The sequence below is a fragment of the Pan paniscus genome, chromosome 13 (genome assembly GCF_029289425.2).
Source record: "Pan paniscus chromosome 13, NHGRI_mPanPan1-v2.0_pri, whole genome shotgun sequence".
In the NCBI taxonomy this organism is placed as follows: Eukaryota; Metazoa; Chordata; class Mammalia; order Primates; family Hominidae; genus Pan; species Pan paniscus.
Window position 1 is genome coordinate 89161663 of NC_073262.2, and position 23563 is coordinate 89185225.

The window sequence follows — 23563 nt, forward strand, 5'->3', positions numbered from 1 at the left end:
GGGCCATTCAGCTCCGCCTCTCCAGGGAACAAGAAGGTTAACCGAGTAACGTGGTCACGGAGCAACCCCGAGTCGCTGCGGCTGCTTAGTAGTCACTCAGGATGGGGATGGTACAGGGGACCATTAACTGGCCCGGCAGGAAAAGTTTCCAGGTGAGGCGACGATGGACAAGAGTCGCCCCATCGTAAGCGAAAGTGGACTGAGGAAGCACAAACGCATGGACTCAACCAGCTCGCCCAGATTCATCCTCAGGCCTTTTGCCATCTGGAAAGGGCCTATCGGATGCGCGACACCACGGGTGACGCGTAGTCATTTTCCCACGTCCCGTCCCTGCCCCCTCCTAGTGGGACGCAGTGGGCGCGCACGCGCAGCTCCGCTTCCGGGAGCCGCTCCTCGCTACCCACTATGCTCTGCGACATCGACCTGTCGCAAAGGCCGCGTTTGCGGGGCCAATGAGCGACTCGCTTTCCGTGCGGTGCGGCGAGTGAGGCCCCGGTCTTCCTCCTCGTCCTGCCTCAGGGCCAGAACCCCTGACGGTATTCAGCTGCGCATAAGTCTGGCCGGTGTCATCTGTCTCCGCAATGCCCCCCAAGAAACAGGCTCAGGCCGGGGGCAGCAAAAAGGCGGAGCAAAAAAAGAAGGAGAAGATTATCGAAGTGAGTACCCACCCCTCCCCCACTCACGCCGCGAGCCCTCCGGAAAGCCACTTCCCCGCTTCGGGCTTCCCTGGGAGCCGGCTCGCTTCCTCGGGCCACGTGTTCCTCCCTTAGGCCTGTGTGGCCCACTGCCCCTTCTCCAGCCCCTGATGACGCTAGCTGTCTCTTATTACTATAGTGACGCTGCTGGCGCCCCCGCACCTGGGCTTTGCCTCTCCGCCCACACGCCCGTGTTCACCCACCCATGCACCCGGGTGCGAAATGACCCCTCGGGCCTGGCACAGGGTTTTATCCTTCGCTAGTCCTCTCAGAATTGAGGAGATTTTCCAGGGTTATGTGTGAAGAAATACGCTGAACGGTCTCGGGCCAGCGTCTTTCTGGAAGACCGACTCATGACGAGTCTTTGTGTTCGTTATTTCTTTACCCGTCACCCAGGGATGGTACTGTTAGTTCTTTTGAACCAACAAATTACGACTTGGTGGCTTTTTCGATCCACCTCTGAACTGTTTAAAGTCCCATAAAGAATGGAAGGACTTTCCGTCACAACCCAGGGTCTTGAACGCAGAGCTTGGTACTTACATTCTGAAGTGGATTAAATAGGATAACGCCTTAAAAGAGATTAGGTTTCAGTGTCACTAATTGTGTGAAGTCCCGTAACCCAGTTTGAGATATATATGTGTGTGTGTGTGCGTGTATATATGTATACATCTATGTGTGTGTATATGTGTATATATGTGTGTGTATATATATTCGTTTAACACATTGAGCCTGTAGCCCTTTAATGGCCAAGGAACGCTATTGACGTTCTTACATGTTGTGCACTTGTTTTCCAACAACTGAATTGAGTTTCCTTAAAAGATGAACCATATTTGACATTACATAAACATACCATACAGATCCCAACGAGATATTTCTTCCCTCGATTTCTGCTATTAATCCTCCTCATAATTAAATAGGACCTCTTGTACTTTGGATATAATTAGAAAAAGCCATGACCATTTTACCGCATAAGGTGTAAAGTCTGCTCATTGGATTTAAGAAAATGCTTAAGAATTTTGCTATCCTTGGCCAGGTTCCAACTTTGGAGGAGAACTGGTATTCTTATTGCTAATTTGTACAGTTTAAAACTGTCATGAAGTACTATAGCCAGACACTTAAAAACAAAATATTACCTTCACATCTGTGTTTTCTATTACCTTATTTGAACAATCTGGATTCGTGGCACTTAGGTAAATTTCAGGGGTTGCTGATCGGATGGCATTCACTTTTATGAAAACCAAGGACATTTTAGGGATGTCGTTTTCCTCGAGATTGGACCCTGATACGAAGTAAAACTCCCATTGAAATTAAATGTTATGTAATAATTTAGACAATTTAAATTATACTTCATGCATTGTAGAGCTTTCTCTATATCTAATTGTTTTATTTTTAATTAGTAGGACTAGTATTATTTTAAGGAATTATGTGTGAAAGTTGTTTATAGTATCCATCAACTTTTAAAATGATGCATATGTTATGATTCTAGTCATCTTGTGAGAAATTATTTTTTAGCTAAACAGAAATTAATTTTAGTTTCAATAATGAAGGTATCTCCAAAGAAAAATGCAAAATAAGACAACTACACTTTTTAACTAAAAATATTAACAACAACAAAGTGGTGAAATTAAGCCCGATTTTGTGTTTTCTACATTTAATATATATTATTTTTTTAATTTATTTTTTGTTGAGGTATAACTTATGTAAAATAAAATGTACAGGTTCTAGATGTATAGTTCTATGTGTTTTGAGGAATTTATTCACCCAGGTAGCTGCCACCCTAATTAAGACTTGAAACATTTCTATCACCCCACTAAATTTGTTTTGTGCCTCTTTCTATTTAATTCTTTCCACACGTGCAGCCACTAATTTTTTTGACAGGATAGATTAGTTTTTACCACTCTAGGAACTCATATAAATTATACAGTAGGTAGCCTTTGTGTCCTTCTTCTTGCTTTCACACCATGCAGTGTTTTTGAGATCCATGCATGTTGTGTATATTTCTAGTATGTTCCTTATTGCTGAAAAGTATTCTCTTGTATGGGAACCATTACAATATGTCACCTTTTGTGTTTAGTGTCTCTCTCTACATGGAGGAACCAAAAGACGTTATAATTGACGCTTGAAAAACAAACTTAGGATTCCAAAATGGGTTAGAGGCGGTGTTTGTTAAAATCTCGGCAGCCAGAATGGATTATTTTGTGGCTAATGGAGTCATCTGTAGGGACCTTAACCTTGGGGCATACGCTGAGTTGGCATGAGAGTGTCCAATCATCTGTATACATTAGAGCTACAGGATAGGCATCATTAGGGGATCTGGGTGGTGTGTCTATATTTCTCTGGGAAGGACTGGTCTTGACTACACCCTCAGTTAATTGCAGTTGTTGAGCTTCTTGCTTTTGCTGAATATGCTTGCATTTTGCTTTCTTGTGTTTTGTGATATCATTCTTTAACCTAACCTGCAGTACCGTTGGATGTATGTCTTTGAGGCCATTTCTTTCTGAAGACTGAGGTTTGGGTATGGGTTCTTAGTGAACAAGATGTTCAAATATTCCATTTGTTTCTCAGTGATCATAGTTTGTTTCCTTTGAAATGTGTCCACTTGCCTTTAAGAAGGTCCTCCTAGCCTGACATCTTGTAATCTAAATGTTCTTTTATGTTCTGGTCCAGGGACCTGATGAGCTTTTTCAAAAAAAATACTGCAATAAAGTTTGTCAGACTCGTGTGCAACATTGATATTTGCTACTACTGGAGAGGTACAACAATATTTTGAGTTGTAGTGTTAAGTTACAGCATTCGTGAAATTAGATTTATAGAGACTATTCTGTTATTCAGCCTGGTTAGGAAATGATATAGTCTGCTTCATTATATAGGCAACTTTTTTTTTTAACTTCCCTAAAAGCCTAGCACGTCTCAGTGACTATTCCAAGAAGATAATTGATCTCTGTGACTGTTATAATTTTGGAGGGGGAAATACTACCTTTTTATAGTCTATTTTGACATATAAAGACTGATACTTATTTCAGAATCTGGTTAACTTTGGGAGGTTTTATAGCTGTATGACCTGAAATTCTAAATTGCTCAAAATTAATAGTTAACTAAAACATGTATTTTTAAGCAGCACGTTTCAATAGACTTGAAAATAATGGTTGTCCTACCTACCTCTTTCCTCTTCTGTACCTGTTCTGCTGCCACCTCTATGGACCCTCACTGTGGAAAAATCAACATGCAGGTTTTGGGAACTCTAAGGAAGTAAAAGAGACATCAGATAGCATAACTTAATGAAAGGAGCACTAGCTTTGGAGTCAGAGACCTGGGTTTGAGTCCCATGTTTCAAATTACTAGCTCTATAGTTTTAGACAAGTTACAAAATCTAGCTGGAATGCAATTCTCATCTGCAAAATGCAGCTAGTTCCCTTGAGTTAAATGAGATAATACATGTAAAGTGCCTGCCATATGGTGTATATATTCAGTAAATGGCAGCTATTGTTATTGCCTATTTTGATAGTGTATTATAAATAAAAACTAGGGGACATCAGACTGATCTGCACAGTCTATACAGTGCTTAGTTCCTGCCCATTTTTTAATATTGCCTCCATTTTTTTATTTGCCTCTTCAAATGCCCCAAAACTTTATGAATTCATTTGTATTAATACTTTCCGAAATGAATATGTCAAACAGGATTATGGTTCTGTTAGAAATTAACACATTAGTCCGAAATGGCATATACCATTTGCTTTCTTACAACTAAAATTTAGTGACAAATGGAGTCAGTATTGAGCAATAGAAAGTTTGAATATGGAAAGAGGGAAATAATCTTGGACTTAGGGCAAGCAAATAAAAGATACCCAGCTAAGAACTTGTATCAGCAAGGAAATAGCAATAGGGACCTATAGAGACAGGATCCAGGTGTCGTGAAAGATGGAGCAAGAGAAATTGGTTGCCAGTGTAGAACAGCTACCAATAGCCAAAATCAAATGTTGATTACTTGAAGCTGGATTAACCAGTTGCATAATATATATTGCATGGATGGACAACAAGAATACATTAGTGCATTTGGGAGAAAACTAATGAGGGAAAACCGTGACAGCTTCTGCCTACCCGAATGTCCCAAGAGGGTAGACTCCATTATCTTGGAGCACTATTCAGTGTTGACCTGCCCTTCCGCTGCTTCCCTTTTTCCAAACATCTTATTTAAGCAGTGGAGGCTGGCCCGTAAAAGGAATGGGATTACGTACGGATGGGAGGAAAGTTTTAAGTGAAGCCTGGAATTTACTGAGTGTTAAGGCTCTTGGAGCCTCAGGAAGTCATCCTTTTCTTTCTAGACTCCTCTGTATTCATGTCCCAAGTTGTCTTCTGAAACACACATAAACACGCAGTTCCTTTACTATCATGTTAACTTTTGGGACCTTATTAATCCAATGAGGACCATTATTCTCCTAGTTTTATTTTAACTGTGGTTTGGGGTTGACTGTAACCTCCTTTTTTTCTACCTTGTAATTCAGGTTAATCTTTAGGTAGGGCTCTGTCCTAAACTCAGGAAGAAGCCTTTTTGAACTTCTCCAAATTGCAAATCATTCTGTTTTCAAGAGGTGCTATTGGTATCTCAGATCTGCAGTGTGATATTTAGAAAGCTTATTGCGCACCAACCAGCCCAATAACTTAATGAGGTTTCTCTGGGAAGTGGTTTATTAAAAACTGTAGAAGGAATTTGCTTGGAGTCAAATATACCTAGGTTCAAATATCATCTGTCACTTAATAGTTAACATTTACTGGCCCAGACAAGGTTCTCAGTGTTTTGGGGAGAAGGAGAGAAGAGAGACAAGCCAACTACAAGTGATAAATATACTAGCTCCTTTGATTCTCTCAGTGGGATATGTATTATTACCCTTTTTGCAGTTTTGAAAACAGGCATAGATATTAAATAACTTGCCCAAGTTTACTAACCTGGCAAGTAACTGTGCCAGGGATTCTAACACAGGAAGTCTGCCTCTGGAGTCCTTGCTGTCCACCACTGTCTCTCTGAGGTAAATCTTTTAACTTTCACAACAACCCTAAGTGAGACTCACTTTACAAATAAGAAACTGTGGCAAAGAGGGTAATTTACCCAGCTGTGTTTGGGATTAACATTTGGGCAGTCTGGCTCCAGAGTTTATGCTTCTAAATCTTTGCACTATACAGCCAGCCCCTTATTAATGACTTAACTTCAAATGAATTTATCATTTCTGAGTTTCTGTGTATCATAGAATTGTTGAGAGGATTCAATAAAGTATATATTCAGGGGTTATGTTTATGTTTAGTGAATACTAGATAAATAAGTGTCCCCTTTCTCTGTGGAAAAATGTTAATTTCTGAGCTCTAACTTAGAGGTGAACACAACTCACTTATTATCTCTTTAAACTGGTTATTTATGTGCCAGAGCAGTGTAATGAAACCTGATTTTTTTTTTCTTCTTCTGGGATCGGGAGTTTATACACCTTTACCAGAAACTGCCATTGTGAGTGCTTTCTTTTCTTACTGGCCAGGTCCCCTTAGGGGACATTTTTCTTTCCTAAGTCTATCTGGCAGTATCTGCTTTGCTATTTGGCCTTATTTATTCATTGTTTCTTCTCTGTAGTTACAGATGGAGCACGGGTTGAACCGCAGTTTATTTTCTCTGGCAGAGCACCTGTAGATGCTGTTTAATCCTGATCATATTTTTTTCTAGAGCCTCCTCTCCCTCCCGTGAGAGCTCACTTTTTGTAAAGGAAAAGTATGGCATTTTATACTTAGTTGATGCACTGTGTTCATCTGTATGTATCACATTATGTTGGCCATCTTTCTTCAAATTGAATTGAGTGTTAAACTTTCTTTATAGAAGCAAGGGAAGCCATCCGTAAAAGGCTCAGTGCAGAAACATCCAGCTTGTTTGTGCTTCTTACCTTTTTTCATACACATAGGCTGTAGAAAATTCATGTAGAATTTTGTATAATACCATGTTGGGATGTTAAATCATGAAACAAGCATTTAAGTAGAGGAAAGCAAAGTTTTGGTATATGGATATAGATGTCATGAATAAAGAGATATTTCCCAATGAGAGATAACCATTTAGAAGCAAAACCCTCTGTACTTTTTTGTCTTAAGACTATTGAAAGATCTTTTACTGATTTTGAGGTTGCTGTAAACATTATGTCATGTTGGATGTTTTTAAATACTAATTGTTTCAGTACTATTGTTTTCTTTTTCTAGCTTGTCCACGTGGTGGTATTTTGTATCTATTATTCTTTCTACTCATTATTACTTTTCTTTTCCCTTAGAAATAATAGCAAAATAAAGGCTATAAAATGGCCACTTGTTTCATACTAAATGCCACTCAGAGGGTCTCAGATTACTTTGAGAAGACCTTTTTGCCTCTTCTTCCTCTCTAAAACCACCCATAAACAAGAGAATGAGAAAGAAATACAAATTCTATTTTGAAATTAGAAGACATCTGTAATCTTGGACCTCAACATATAAAGATTGGCAGTAGATGGATGAGTTGGTAACTGACTTAGAGCAGAGCGGTTATGTCTGAGTGCCTGTCTAGGAGTGTGCCTGTAAGAAGCAAGTGCATTTCCTCCGCAAAATTATGAAAAAAAAAAAAAAAAAACTCAACAATGGGAAGCACTAGGTAATACAGAAGGCAAGAGGCTGAAAACTAGAAGTTAAAAGTGTTAGGAGTAATTAATAATTCTTATCTACTACAGCTCAGCCAGGTGACTACCTCTGCAAGAAACAGGAGGGGTCTTCTTGGAGGTGGGAGGTGGCAGAGAACAGGCCTCTCTGCTTCTGGGAACACTAAGCACAGAGGAGGTGGGATGTGAGCCTGAAAATGGAAGCTAGTAAGTCTGTACAGTAAACTGAGACCCCTTCTACCTGCTCTTTTCTCTTGTTTACAGTTAGACTTATTGCCCTCCCAGCTGGAGGATCTTTCTCCAGAGAACCAGAAAAGACCCAGAAAAAATATTTCAGATATTAGCATTTGGTTTCTTGTCAGGCTTGTCACACATTCACCTTAGGGAGAAGCTCACTAGTCAAGCCTGCTGTATGAGTTTCTTAGGACTGCTGTAACATGACTACAAACTGGGTCACTTAAAACAACAGAAATTTATTCTCTCAGAGATCTGGAGGCTAGAAGTCTGAAATTAGTGTCAGCAGGGCCATGCTCCCTCCCTCTGAAGACTGTAGGGAAGAATTCTTCCTTGCCTTTTCCTAGTTTCTGGTGGCATCTGTCAATCCTTGGCATTCTTTGGCTTATATAGCTGTGTCACTCTGTCTGTCTGTTCACATTTCCTTCACTTTGTGCCTGTGTGGTCCTTATTAAGGCACCAGTTATTGGATCTAGGGCCTACCTTAATCTAGTATGATGTCATCTTAACTCATTACATCTGTGAAGACCTACGTCCAAATAAAGTCAAATTTATGGTCAGGTGGACTTGAATTTTGGGGGACATTCCAAAATTCAGCCCACTACAGACCACTGCTCCCCTCCACACACACGCTTGCTCATACTTGTGCAATGGCTTCTATATGTTTTTGTACTGCATACTTATTTTTTTTAATGTTTTTCTCCCCCCAACCCCATACTGCATACTTACTAAATATGAGTAGATAGCCAAGGATCACCATTAGTGCTTAGCACATAATGAGCATTCCATAAGTGATAGCTGCTGTTATATTGAATATTACCAAGTTACTGTATTAATATTCCAGATTTAAAGAAAATGTTGCTTTTAGTTTACATACTTTTAGTATTTCCATCTTAGCAATAACTAGGAATGTATACATTTCAGTAGTTTGATTTCTGTATTAAATTTAATTGTTTTTGAGAGGATAACATTTATTGACTAAAAAACCAGTCCAGAACTGAATGTATCTTCCTCTTCTTATGTAGTAGTCCCAAAAATGTGTTCAGTATCGTATAACCTCTCAAGATACTCTGAGTAAAAATGGATTCTGCTACAAAGGAAGATTTGGAGGTGCTGCATATTATATTCCCTCTGATAAGGGCTGTAAGATACCTTGTGCCTAAGAATTAAGAATCCTTTTAATCAAGCATTTTCCTAAATGTATTTAACTACAGGACTTCTTATCCCAGTATAAGAACTTTGCACATCCCATAGAACTGATATCCAAAATATGCTTTAGAAAAAGCTTCATAGAAACTGGAAACCATCATTCTCAGCAAACTATCACAAGGACAAAAAACCAAACACCGCATGTTCTCACTCATAGGTGGGAATCGAACAATGAGAACACTTGGACACAGGAAGGGGAACATCACACACCGGGGCCTGTTGTGGGGTGGCGGAGGGGAGGGATAGCATTAGGAGATATACCTAATGTAAATGATGAGTTAATGGGTGCAGCACACCAACATGGCACATGTATACATATGTAACAAACCTGCACGTTGTACACATGTACCCTAGAACTTAAAGTATAATAAAAAATATATATAAAAATAATAAAATTTAAAAAGCTTCATAGAATAACAGGTTTAATGATGATAATGGTGAGTACATATTGAATTGTAAAGAATCTGGGTGATGATTTAAGGTCATATATTGCCTTGACTTGATGTTTAGTGTTTTGCATGTTTTTATATTAGTAAAGAATAATTATCAATAAAAATAATGATTTTTAGATATCATTGGAGGATATATATATGGTAACATAAATTGCTAAGATATTTCTGTGCTCTTTCTCATGTAGGACAAAACTTTCGGTTTGAAGAATAAGAAAGGAGCAAAGCAACAGAAGTTTATCAAGGCTGTCACACATCAAGTTAAATTTGGTCAACAAAATCCACGTCAGGTAAGTAATTTAAATTTCCATATCTTTTTATAAATGTAATATTAATATAGCCTCTGTTTCAGATAAAATGTCTGGTATTATTATATAATTGTATTTCAAAACAGAATCCTACTTGAAATGTTTTTGCACCTTGGCCTTCCTTACCAGCAGTACCTCTTGGATATTGTCCAAGCCATTTTGATGTAACTCTCATTTATTCTAATAATGATTGCATGCCGTTCTACAGTACAGGTGTGTTATATTCATCCATTTCACTGTTCATAAGTGATCACTTTGTTTCCAGCTTTCTGACATTAAGACCACCTGTAGAAGAAATACAGGAGTTCTTACATGTGTTTATGCTTTTATTTCTGTGGCATAAATTAGCTGGTAACAGACTCCAGATCAAGGGAAATGGATTTCTAATTTTAACATTATAAATTTGCCAGATCACTTTCCATAGAGGCTGTAGTACTTCACATTTTCGTTTGTAGTACATGAGCAATAGATACTAAAGTTCTTTTTAATGTGTTACAATCTGATAAGTATAAAGTGATATCTTATTGTTACATTGTTTCCCTCGCTACTGGAGAGTATCTTTTGTATACTTGTTAGCTGTTTGGGTTTGCACTTCTATGACTTCCCTATTGAAATTATTTGCTTTATTGGTTGTCTTTTTCTTGTCAATTTATGAGACACCTTTTGTCTGCATTGCAGATAATTGGTGATATTTCAGTTATGTTTTGCCATGCACCAATTTTTAACTTACATGTATATATAGAGTTTAATATTGCTAGATACGTTGCTAGCTTTTTAAAAATATGGTTATAAGGTCTCCCCTTCCACTGGATTCTGCATGTTTTTCCTAGATCATTTGTAATTATTTTATTTTTATAGTCTATGTCATATGAATTTATTTTATATATCTTAAAGTTCTCACTCTGTTGCCCAGGCAGGAATACAATGGTGTGATCTTGGCTCACTGCGGCCTCTGCCTCCTGGGTTCAAGCCATCCACCCGCCTCATCCTCCTAAGTAGCTGGGACTACAGGCGCATGACACCACACCTAGCTAATTTTTGTATTTTTTGTAGAGACGGGATTTCGCCGTGTCACCCAGGGTGGCCTCACAATCCGCCTGCCTTGGCCTCCCAAAGTGCTAGGATTACACACGTGAGCCACCATGCCCAGACTAAGTTTGTTTTCTTTTAAATGGATAGCTGCTTACACCAGCATCATTTATCCAACTGAAATACCACTATTATCCTACAGTCATAGTCATACATTGTTGAGTGATGTGGATACAATCTGAGAAATGTGTCATTAGGCGATTTAGTCATTGTGCAAATATCATAGAGTGTACTTACACAAACCTAGATATTACAGCCTACTACACACCTAGGCTATATGGTATAGCCTATTGATCCAAGGCTTCTAACTTATACAGCATGTTACTGTACTGAATACTGTAGGCAGTTGTAACACATTAGTAATGATTTGTGTCTGAACATAGAAAAGATAGAGTAAAAATATGGTATTATAACCTTACAGGATTACTGTCATATGTGGTCCCTCATTGACCTAAATGTCATTAATTCTGTGCTTGACTGTACATTAAAGTCTCAAGGCAAGTCTTTTCCCCAAAATGGTATACCTTTTCTATTTTTCCTGGTTGTTCTTAGGCATTTATTCTTTCATACGAATTTTAAAATGAGTTTATCCATTGGCAACTCATTTGAAAAAAATGTAGCCCCTTTTTTTTTCAGGTTCTTTAGACCTCTCACTTGTAAAGATTTCATAGACATGGATCTTTATTTTTAAAGTACATTTTTCCACCATTTTTATCTCCTTTTCATTAACTTCTGGAAACACATTTTTGTAATGTAGGAGAGAAGAAAGAGTTTCTCATGTGTTTACAGATTTTTTAAAAATCTGCTAATATGTATTTGTGAGATAAGTAAATTTCTCTTGCTCATGCTGTCTGCAAATCAGTGACCCAACACTTTCCTTTCACATCCATTTTCCCAGCTTGATTCTAGAATCTAAAACTATTGCTCTTCCAAACTGCTAACTTAATAGCCCGGTTTAATAAAAATTAATGTTTAGAGCTCACGCCTGTAATCCCAGCACTTTGAGAGGCCGAGGCGGGCAGATCAGCTGAGACCTTGCAGTGAGATAGACTTGGGTGTGAATCTTCCTATCTTTTTTGTTACATGATCCTTAAATAGCAACCCTGGTCTTTATCTGTACTGTGGAAGTGCAGTTATTCTTTGTTGGATTCTTCTGGTGGTTAAATAAGAAAATAATGTAAATTTTCTGGTGAATATAGATATCAATATGTAAGAAGAACTCACTTTCTTCACTTAGCCCCCCTTTTTCAATCCTGCTTCCTCTTCCCCAACTTTTTCTTCTAGTGGGAAGTGTTTTGAGTGGTGATATCAGAATTCATAAACCTGGGAAAGTTATGAAATGTGTGTGCTGGTAGTTAGCTTTGATAGTATATTTAATACTATATTTTTGATACTTGCGTGGATAACTGGACTTATCTGTGAACATGGGGTACCTACCCATCATATATAACATCGGAAATGAGCAGTAGTGCTGCTCTTAGAGCTGGACAGGGGGTATCCTGGTCTAGGCCCTGCGATACATGTGTCTTCTCCAGACTGCTGTCTCCCCTCAGGTAAGGAGTCACTGAAGCCAAGGGGATGTACCCACCCAGATTTTGCAACATCTCTTCCTACAACAGTCTGACCCTGGTTTATCTGCCTACAAAGGCCTCTCCACCATGCCCATCTCTGTCCATTGTGCTACCAATATGTCTGAGGTAGCCAAGAGAACAGTGTACGCTAAGGGTTTGAACAGAGCCTGCATCCATACCCTTTCCTTCCTTCTTGCACCTTTACCTCCCCCTACACCCAAAATGGAATGAAATGGGGTGGGAAGAGGAGAAAAAAGATCCCGGGGCTAACTCTTGTGTTGCTGCCATGCTTCAGTGTGGAACTCCATGGAGTCTGAGCATTTTAAATTTGAACCTGTCCTTCCAGGTCATAAGGTATATTTGTCGAGTAGGGTTACAGACCATATTTTATTCATCATGAACTTGATTTCTAATTTTAAATATTTAGATAAATGGCTTGTATTGTAGACCTCCATTGTATTCTTGCTCAAACATTGCCCCACAAATGTTTGAGATGGGCCTGATGAGCAAAGGATACTTCTATTAAAAATTAAGCGACTTAAATTTTTTCTTTCAAAACATTTTTTCTGTTTAAACACATCCACCATATAGAGTCACATTCAGGATTTGGGATGTCTTTGACCTAATTATAGCATTTGGCCATTCCTTTCCTAAAATTTCCTCTTTCTTGAACACATTTTGTCCTGGTTTTCTACCTGCTTCTTTGATGTTTCTAGGTCTTTTTATTGGACTTTTTAGGTTCTTTTGTCCCATTTTATGTTGATTTTCTTCAAGGAAGTGTCCTTTACTCTTGCCACTTTTTTATGCTCTCCTTAAGTACCATACACCCAAAGTTTTAATTGTTACCTGTAAGCTGCTATTTCTAAAGTCTTTATCTCAAAGCAGACCCTCTCTGATTTCAGTGGAATCAATATGCATGTCTATCTGCCTTCAAAAGAGCTCCACCCAGATGCTTTGTAAGCATCTTGCACTCTATATGTCTAAAACTAAGCTCATCTTCACCTCTTACCCTGAAACCTGTTCCTCCTGTATTCCCTGTCTTGTTTAACAGCACTAACCATATACATGATAATCCTAGATTCCTCCCCCTTTATACTTCATGTTCAGTCAGTCCTATCAGCTCTGTCTCCTTTTCTCCATCCTCACCAGTAATGCTCATTTTAAGCTCTTGTGTTTTATTGTGTACAGCAGTTGCAGCAGCCTCTTGCCTTTATTCTTGGATTCCCAATCCATCCTCCACAAAACTTGCCCTCTTGATATTTTATAAAATGTGACCTGACCTTGTTATTGGGTTACTTTAAACAGTTGAGTTGAACTCTGTTCAAGCTACTGATACAATCTAAGCATCTTACTGATGTTTCTCATACTTTATTCCTCTAGTCCCTGTAACTTTGCATTGGCTGGCTCTTTCTGTATTTCTTTTCTTGCCCATCAAGAAAAACTCATCCATAAGGTTATTGGCTCAATTTAATTTTCTCAGGTATATGGGCATTCTTTGTTCCCAGAGCACTATGTACTATGTTACAGTTGTTGACATGTCTGTCATCCTGCTAGATTCTGAGCTTCTTTAAATAAGCATCTTTGTCTTTTCATTGTATTCTCTGTCATCTAACATAGGACCTGACATATAAATGTTTGGATGAATCCTCTAATCATATTAGGTATGTAAATCGTGTGCCTGGAACTATGTTATATGTCATGTTTTGTTTTGAATTGTTTTGTTTAATATCCTACATTGACCTAACCCAGTGTTTTTCCATGAGGGCACTATATAGGTTTTTGGGGTGGTATAATTCATTATCATGTGGGACTGTACATTTCAGGATGTTTGCTTGTCTCATCTTCAAAATGAACCTGTACGTTTCTGGGGAGTGGGTTGTTTTCACAGAAGAATATTGCAGGTGAAAACTATTTGCTAAAAATGCTGAGCATGTAGTAAATGCTTAATAAATGCTTGTTGCTGTAAGCTTTTGCTTTTAACTAGGCATGGTACCATCATTACAATTTTGTTTAATAGTTTAACCACAACATTGAATAGACTCTGTAAGGCCATTATAACACTGATGTTAAAAGGTAAGGACTATAAATATGCAAGTGTCTTGTTATGGTAATGCTAACTTTGTAGTAAAAACAGTTTTGTAAACAATCAAATTTACATTTTAAACCTGGGAATATTATAGGTAGCACAGAGTGAAGCTGAAAAGAAATTGAAGAAGGATGACAAGAAGAAAGAATTGCAGGAGCTAAATGAGCTGTTCAAACCTGTAGTTGCTGCTCAAAAAATAAGTAAAGGTAAACTTAAAATTTCAGAAGTGTGATTTTTTATCAAATGTAGTTTATGCTAAAAACTATTTATTTTGATGTTTATTTTCTTTAGATAATGAGACAGTTGTGTCTGCAATGAAAATGTTACTCCATCAAAATTACCTATGTCAGTGGGTTGCTTATGATTCCTCTGTATATGTTCACATCTGTGTCATTGTACAGCTGAACTGCAGCCATGCACCCCACACTTAAGGCAAAATTAGTAATTTAATAGACTGCTAATTGATTTATAACATTCAGTCTTTGGTAGTAGGTAAGCAAAGCCATAGTTGAATAAACTGTACGTCCCAAGTTTTTGGCACTGTTCTGTCATGTATGTTCATTTCTTTTTTGCCTTTTTTTGTTTTTGTTTTTGTCTTTGTTTTTGTTTGAGATGGATTGTTGCTCTGTCACCAGGCTGGAGTGCAGTGGCACCATCTCAGCTCACTGCAACCTCCGACTGTCTGGTTCAAGCCATTGTCCTGCCTCAGCCTCCCGAGTAGCTGGGATTACAGGCACGCACTACCACGCCCAGCTAGTTTTTGTATTTTTAATAGAGACGGGATTTCATCATGTTGGCCAGGATGGGCTCGATCTCCTGACCTCGTTATCTGTCTGCCTCGGCCTCCCAGAGTGCTGGAATTACAGGTGTGAGCCACCATGCCTGGCCTCCTTTTTGCCTCTTGCCCTATTGACATCAACTAGACAAAGCCTGTGAAATAGCCTATGTTCTTGTTTGGTTTCCCACTCTCTGCCACCTTTCATAGTCAGAATAAAAGAAACAAAAGTAGACATAAATGCTACAAAAAGAACTTTAAAGAAATGTCTTGCTAATCACCCATAAGTGCCGTTTTCCTCTCACATCAGTGAATGGAAAATAAGTTAACCAAAATTCATCATATTTCAGGTAGAATCTATACTTTACAGCCTGGCAGATTATAATACAAATACCATATGCCATTTGACATAGGTGCAGATCCCAAGTCTGTAGTATGTGCATTCTTCAAGCAAGGACAGTGTACTAAAGGAGATAAGTGTAAGTTCTCCCATGACTTGACTCTGGAGAGAAAATGTGAAAAGCGAAGTGTTTACATTGATGCAAGAGATGAAGAACTTGAAAAAGGTAATTTTTTTAAAAACACTCTCTTAAAAATAAATGTTTAATACTTTCAGTTTGCTACTAAGATATTTATTAAATTGAAGAACATTTCAATCTTAATAGACTGTTTATAAAAAATAATTAATTGGGTTTATTATTTTTTATAAAATCTGAAAATTACCATAATATGCCCTTTAAGTAAATGAAGATACTTTAAAAAACAGTGATTTATTTTGGAATTGTCTGTCACCCTTTCCTTCAGTACTACCTGCTCATTTGTCCAAAGTACTTAGGAAGCTTTGGTGAATAATTTTCTTTTTTTTTTTTGAGACGGAGTCTTGGCTCTGTCGCCCAGACTGGAGTGCAGTGGCACGATCTCAGCTCACTGCAGTCTCCATCTCCCAGGTTCAAGCAATTCTCCTGCCTCAGCCTCCCAAGTAGCTGGGTCTACAGGGTCGTGCCGCCACGCCCAGCTCATTTTTGTATTTTTAGTAGAGATGGGGTTTCACCATGTTGGCCAGGATGGTCTTGATCTCCTGACTTCGTGATCCGCCCACGCTGGCCTCTCAAAGTGCTGGGATTACAGGCGTGAGCCACTGCTCCGGCCTTGGTGAATAATCTTAAAACTATTTATTTCTGCCTTTGGTGTTTTAAGAAAACCGTGAGGCCAGGAGCAGTGGCTCATGCCTATAATCCCAGCACTTTGGGAGGCCAAGGCAGGAAGAATCACTTGAGCCCAAGAGTTCAAGACCAGCATAGGCAACATAATGAGACCCCATCTCTACAAAAAAATAGAAAAATTAGCCAGGCATTGTGTTGCATACCTGTAGACCCAGCTACTTGGGAGGCTGAGGCAGGAGGAATTGATCGAGCTCAGTCAATCAAGGCTGATTGAGGGAGGTTAGGGCTTCAGTAGGCCGTGATCATGCCATCACACTCCATCCTGAGCAACAGTGAGACCCCGTCTCAACAAAAAGAAAAAGAAAAATGTGTTAAGCCATGAGTCTTATAACACAGCATTAGTGTCTAAGGAGATATGTGTTGTGGGAGTAGTAGATAAGATTACAGTATTTAATCTTCATTTCTTTATTTAGATACTATGGATAATTGGGATGAGAAAAAGCTGGAAGAAGTAGTGAACAAGAAGCACGGTGAGGCGGAAAAGAAAAAACCAAAAACTCAAATAGTATGTCCTTTTCTTGAATTGAGTTGCTGTGATATTTATCATTAGGGAGAATTATGTGGCAAGGTATTTGCTGCTATTTTCTATTAGATTATTCTGTAAGTTACTGGAAAATTTGATTTCATCAAGATAAGGTACACGAAGCTTTATTTTTGGAATTTACAAGTTAGATTTTATAGATTCTTGTTCAGAAATAGCTGAACAAGAATAAAACTATGTTACTGAAGTCCTTTAAATGCCATTTTCTGAGGTGAACATTCTCAAATATGGATAAACAAAATTACATATCCAGACAAAAAACCCTATTTTTTTGCACAGAGTGGAAGGAGGCCTGTTAAACTAACCCACTTAATAATGTATTTAGTTTTAATAGGGATAGATTTTTAAATTTTAAGGTTTAAAATATTTCTACATATGAATTCCAAAATGAATTTTTGGTAGGTAGTGGCTCTAATTCCAGGAAATGTACCTTTAAAAATTGGTTCTTGATGTCTCAAACTTTGCATTTATGTCTATATTTATAGTGAAGTTACAGTAAAAAGTCTTGCTGTGCTAGAATAATTCTAAATACTACATTCATACACATCTGTTATGTTTGGTTTTGGGGGCGGATACTGTTTGTTAATTTTCTCTTACTTGCAAAGCTTAATACTTGAGGCTTAAATACAATTGTATCTTCTATCCATGTTGTGAAGGGTCACTCTCTTTGTGTTCCTTTTGTACCTTGCTCCTGTATACTGCTTGTGATTTGTTTTTATTTAGGAAAGATCAAACCAAAGAAAATCATTTATTCTATTTATTTTATTTTTGAGGCGGAGTTTTGCTCTTGTTGCCCAAGCTGGAGTGCAGTGGCGCAATCTTAGCTCACTGCAACCTCTGCTTTCCGGGTTCAAGAGATTCTCCTGCGTCAGCCTCCCAAGTAGCTGGGGTTACAGGCATGTGCCACCACGGCCAGCTAATTTTTTGTATTTTTAGTAGAAGTGGAGGTTCACCATGTTAGCCAGGCTGGTCTTGAACTCCTGACCTCAGCAGGTGATCCGCCCGCCTCGGCCTCCCAAAGTGCTGGGATTATAGGTGTAAGCCACAACGCCCGGCCTGATTTTATTTTTTATAGCTAATTGTATATTCTGATTTGGGGGCGTACATTTACAAAGGGTAACTGAAACAAGTAAGCCATTTTCGTATGATTTAGAATTTAGAACAAATGAAAACTTTGTATAGATTCCCCTTTAAGGGAATTTGCCATTGTTCTACGTATTTTAAGATAAACCTCTGTTGCATTTCTGCACAGAATAGAGGCTAGACAGAGCACCCTTATGTGCAGAAATGAATAGAATGTACTTGTGTAATAGAACGTACTTGTGTATATACTTGTTCCATATACTCAGGCATTTACCTTGGAAATGGCCTACACTGAGCCACCGCTTGTGAATAATATTGTCTCTATAGGTGTGCAAGCATTTCCTGGAAGCTATTGAAAACAACAAGTATGGCTGGTTTTGGGTATGCCCTGGAGGGGGTGATATTTGCATGTATCGTCATGCACTTCCTCCTGGATTTGTGTTGAAAAAAGATAAAAAGAAAGAAGAGAAAGAAGATGAAATTTCATTAGAAGATCTAATTGAGAGAGAGGTAACTGGTATCCTTTTCCTACCATAAAAACTGAAAGCAGTATTTATTGTGAAATTCTAATACTTACCACTTGGGGGCAATAACCTTTTATGAAAGGAAAAAAAAATATTGTGATCTATTCCCAAAGTTGCCCTACTTTAATTATTCTTGTATGTGTAAAATGTTAACCTAGCCATAAACATTAGCCAATCATGACATTAATTTTAGGATTGTGAAACAGTCTTTTAAGTACTAGCTACTGGCTTATCAAATTATTTCTGTAAGATTGAGTTACTAAAAATGCTTAGTTCTCAGATTGGTTGAATTTTTGTAGTTTTAGATTTTTCGCCCTGATATCTTTTTTCACTAGTATATTAGTTATTAGCATACGTATGGAAGAAGACAACACTCTAGTTTTTAAATTATATGTTTTATCAGCTCTGGACTCAAAACACTCACTCTGCTTATAGAAGGGAATGAGTCTGAAGAGGATATTCAGCTACTTGTCTTTGGCTCCGTACAAAACACAGTTTTATTCTATGAAAATTTTGAGATTATTAGAAACATTAGATTTAGGGTTGCATATTAAAAACTATATCCATTTTGCCTTATTATTTAGTGTCTCACTCAGGATATAACACACTATAATAGAAAATGTAGACTTCAGAATCAGGTATATTTGAGATGGTTTGTATACTGGTTCTGACACTTGTTAGCTATCATCTTTGGTAAATTCCCCATTACCCTTTGTTCACTTATTTGTGGGGATCAGTGCATAGTGTGTGTAAAGCATTTAATACCTGGCAAGTGTTCAGCAAATTTTTTGTTCTATATATTTATTATTTGATTATTGGCCCTGAGGAGTAGGTGTTTGTTTGTTTGTTTAGTTTTATTTCTCATCTCCTCAGGAACACAAATGAAACTTGGATATTGTTATGGTGCTTTTTATAATATATTTATTATTTTCAGCAATTGATTCATGTTAAAACAATTTCTTATGACAAGTTACTCATCTTCAATGTTGAGAAGAAATCTAGCTCAGAATAATATATTTTTAGTGTTTGTATCTCTGGATACTCATTTTGCTCATTGCCACGTAAAGTAAAAAAATACATAAATTAGCTTATTCCAATGTAATATCTTCAGGATAGTCATGGGCAAGGAATTAATCACATTAAGAGATAACTGCAACTAAGCACTATTTGAGGTGACTTCTGTGGAAAAAAAATTAATTCTTTACCATTGCAGCGTTCTGCCCTAGGTCCAAATGTTACCAAAATCACTCTAGAATCTTTTCTTGCCTGGAAGAAAAGGAAAAGACAAGAAAAGATTGATAAACTTGAACAAGATATGGAAAGAAGGAAAGCTGACTTCAAAGCAGGGAAAGCACTAGTGGTATGTCTCAGGCTCACCCAAACTGATTCTTTATTCTTCCATTTTCAATTTCTGTGTCATGCAAGATTTTGTCCCTATTTCATCAGTGACAAGGAATGTTTAGATTTTTGTCCTGAGTTGATATATTTGTGTGTCTCAATAGATCAGTGGTCGTGAAGTGTTTGAATTTCGTCCTGAACTGGTCAATGATGATGATGAGGAAGCAGATGATACCCGCTACACCCAGGGAACAGGTGGTGATGAGGTAAGAGGAAGCTTTGTGCCTCATCTCCTTATGTTAATTGAAAGAAACAATAGAAAATACCACAATATGGTTAAGAGCCACCAACATCAGAGCCACAGTGCCTGGGTTCAAATCCTTACTCCAACCATGGGAAATTAATCTAGGCCTCCACCCTCATCTAATATGGACATAATGATTATCTCTACATCATAGTTTGTGAGAATTAAACGAGTTCATGAATTACTAGTTCTTTATACAGCTTAGGACAGTGCCTAGTATGTGGTTGAGTGCTATATGTATTACCTGTAAAAAGTATGTTTTGTCCTCCCTCTAAAAGAGAGAGTTATTTTTTGGTTAATATTTTATGCTTAAAAGTTATGGGACAAGTGCACTAATTTAAAACTGCAGTGTAGGGAGCATGAGACAATAGCACAGTCATTTGGTTGTTAACAGATTTAGTAATAACAGATAACTTACTGTTCATTTTTTGTGTACTTACAAAATTCTGGCCTCTGGGTTGAAAGAAAAAAATTGTACTCTATATATAAAAATGTGATGGCAGAGGAAGAAGTTTCATATACCACCTTGCTATTCTTTTTAAAAGAAGTTTAGAAAAAATAATTTTGAAAATAGATCTTTTGTTTTTGTTTTTTATAGAGACAAGGTCTGGCTTTGTTGCTCAGGCTGGTCTCAAACTCCTAAGCCCAGGTGATCCTCCACCTCGACCTCCCAAAGTGTTGGGATTACAGGTGTGAGCCTCCACACCTGGCCAGTAATTGGTCTTTTGTTTTCACTTGGATCAGTGATAATTTTGGCTCATTAAGATAAATGTCAGGAGTAAAAGAAAACTGTTCTTATTTGTAACAACTTTCTTTTCTATATGTTGTTAAAGGTTGATGATTCAGTGAGTGTAAATGACATAGATTTAAGCCTGTACATCCCAAGAGATGTAGATGAAACAGGTATTACCGTAGCCAGTCTTGAAAGATTCAGCACATATACTTCAGATAAAGATGGTAAGTATGCTAACTTTTGCCTAATTTTAAGAACTAGAAAGTTATCTAAAGGGGGTTATACCAGGCTTGGCAAACTTAGATGTGTGCAGGTACCAGATTGGTAACATAAATGTGTGGTTTGACCATAAATAAAAGCAGTAATAAATAGTGAAAGGCTGTAGACATGAGCAGCTGGGTGTATATTAAAATCATTAATGGAAACTAGAAGGAGACAAAAATGAGCTTGGAGTTAAAGTCAATGAGTTCACTTCGGGACCTCATGAGTTTGAGATTTTTTGATTATCAAAAGTGCACTGTCTAGGATATTGTTTAGACATGAACACCCTGCAGAACATCAGTGTTTTGGGGTAGGTAAAAGAAGAAATGCTTAGGAAAGACATTGAGAAGGTCAGAGAAAAATCAAGAAACAAGTTTCCAAAGAAGCAAGTAGGATGAAAAAGAATATAAATAAGTTACTAGTTGTAATTGGTTATAGGAATAGGGTGCCAGTTTCATTGAGACTGCAATGATAATGGTGAGAAGAAAAATGAATACAGTCCTCTCTCTCTTAATGTTTAGAGGGAAGACATGGTCATGGGAAGGGCTTTTTAGGATATGGAAAACCTAAATGTATCTGTAGCTCAGAGGAAGAGGATCTGGTAAGGAGGAAAAGTTGATGATAAAAGATTAGTTATAGAAGCAATACATGAAAGTATAAATAATGAGTTAGGTATGAGAATGGAGGGAAGGCTGTCTAGGATTGTTGGTATAATTTATGTCTAATTGTGCCTTGAGTTAGGTACTTGAAGAAAGGGGTAAAAGTTTGGCATGCTTGCTCTGGGAGAAAACGGCAGAAGAGATGCCCATTAAGGCAAAAGCTGAGACAGAAAAGGCTGAACATTATTTTTACAATAAAAGCACACAAGCTGTAACTTGAAAAACCAGCTTGCCCTCCCAAGATCTGAGAGTGTTAGCAAACCACTATCTTGCCAGTATTCAGATTGACTTGCTCTTTGTAGAAGTAGGGACTTTGGTGACAATAGGCACAACTGCAAATAATTCAGAGATTATAAAATTCCCAAGACTTTGTCATCAGAGATGTTTGAAATAACTAAAATCTAAATTAGGCTGTTAAAAAATGTCTGTGTAATTGTCAATGGCATTGAACAAGAAAAGGCAGCATTTTTTTTCTCTCAGTTATTTATAACCTATAAGAAAAAGTAGCTGTATAGCACTATGTTTTTTTTTTAACAATTTGATTACATGATGAAGATTTTCTGCTGTCACAATCACAGCATTACAACAGCATGATTTAAATACTATTTGCAAAACCAAAAGCCAAGTAGCTGCTTATATTACAAACATTTTTTTGGTTTCCATAACCATTTAGTCAAATAAAATATTATATGGAAATTGACTATTTAAAATCTAATTGCTAGGTCATGTAGGGAACACAGAGGTGTAGAAGATTGATCCTGCCCTCAAATGTATAAACCATTAAGTAGTCAAATGGCTACAGTGAAAAACAGTATTTTATAGTAGGTATAGATAATTGGCACAGATAAGCTCAGAAAAGAATGATCAGTTCTTGCTGGAGTAATTCTAGGGAAATGGCTTTCATGGAGAAAAGGAAAAGAGGAAGTGTAGTATCAGTCTATGTTGTCTATTGCTAATGTGGAATGGTGTTTTCTCCTCCTACGCCTTACTGATTCCAGTTTTTATATTTAGAAAACAAATTAAGTGAAGCTTCTGGAGGTAGGGCTGAAAATGGTGAAAGAAGTGACTTGGAAGAGGACAACGAGAGGGAGGGACCGGAAAATGGAGCCATTGATGCTGTTCCTGTTGATGAAAATCTTTTCACTGGAGAGGATTTGGATGAACTAGAAGAAGAATTAAATACACTTGATTTAGAAGAATGACATCAAACACATCGCTGAAAAAATTAAGTCAGCTCAGCACGAGTTGAAATTGACTACATTAATTTCTTTCCACCTAGAATCAACAGGATGTTTATTTCCTATGCTGATTCTGGAGGAGTTAACCTCCTGCAAAAAAGGCATCTTGTCCCTACGTCTTCTCTTCTGACTTTGGCTACATCTCATAGTAAGTTCAGAGTAGTTCATGAAAAATTGAAAATATAATGGTCATTGCAGAAAATGATTGATGTTGTAACTGTCCACCCAAGTAAGAAGTGTATCTGCCTTTCCATCTTTTGGTTTTCATTTGGGCATGTGCTATTACCAGAAACAACAAACTTATATTTAAAATACCCTTCATTTGACACAGTTTTTAATGAGTGATTTAATTTCCTCTGTATTTGTATGTTTAGAAGACTGCCTAAAACATGAGCACTGTACTTCATAAAGGAAACTGCGTATGCAGATTCAGTATTGTGTATCTTTGGACAATTAGATGGACATTTAAAATGGAACTTCTTTTATCTGACAGGATCAGCTACAATGCCCTGTGTTAAATTGTTTAAAAGTTTTCCCTTTTCTTTTTTGCCAATAAAGTTGTAAATAAAGACCATCATACATTAAAATCCAAA

General features: G+C 37.6%; 1 protein-coding gene and 1 long non-coding RNA gene across 13 annotated transcripts in view; one reads left to right on the plus strand and one right to left on the minus strand.

Moving 5' to 3' along the window:
* LOC103786954 (uncharacterized) overlaps positions 1 to 377 on the minus strand; it is a 461968-nt gene extending 461591 nt beyond the window's left edge. For all 10 annotated transcript variants that reach the window (XR_010109517.1, XR_010109516.1, XR_010109521.1 and 7 more), the window contains exon 1: positions 1 to 377. This is a non-coding gene — a long non-coding RNA (uncharacterized LOC103786954).
* ZC3H15 (zinc finger CCCH-type containing 15) lies at positions 65 to 23563 on the plus strand. 3 transcript variants are annotated; one of them, XM_003823519.5, is made up of 10 exons: positions 65 to 656; positions 9426 to 9527; positions 14386 to 14497; positions 15480 to 15632; positions 16703 to 16794; positions 18241 to 18423; positions 19651 to 19797; positions 19940 to 20041; positions 20913 to 21036; positions 22744 to 23563. In XM_003823519.5, the coding sequence occupies exons 1-10, from the start codon at positions 582 to 584 to the stop codon at positions 22932 to 22934; spliced, it is 1281 nt and encodes a 426-aa protein (XP_003823567.1). In that variant the 5' UTR covers positions 65 to 581; the 3' UTR covers positions 22935 to 23563. The 3 variants fall into 3 exon arrangements, with proteins under 3 accessions (XP_003823567.1, XP_034810513.1, XP_034810514.1); XM_034954622.3 differs by lacking the exon at positions 19651 to 19797; XM_034954623.2 differs by lacking the exon at positions 15480 to 15632 and having other exon boundaries at positions 350 to 656.

Excerpts from the sequence above, each read along its gene's own strand:
- ZC3H15 (XM_003823519.5), top strand. The coding sequence starts at position 582 with ATGCCCCCCAAGAAACAGGCTCAGGCCGGGGGCAGCAAAAAGGCGGAG. Across the intron at positions 14,498-15,479 it reads TGCTCAAAAAATAAGTAAAG|GTGCAGATCCCAAGTCTGTA; the intron begins GTAAACTTAAAA and ends CATTTGACATAG. Across the intron at positions 15,633-16,702 it reads AGATGAAGAACTTGAAAAAG|ATACTATGGATAATTGGGAT; the intron begins GTAATTTTTTTA and ends TTCTTTATTTAG.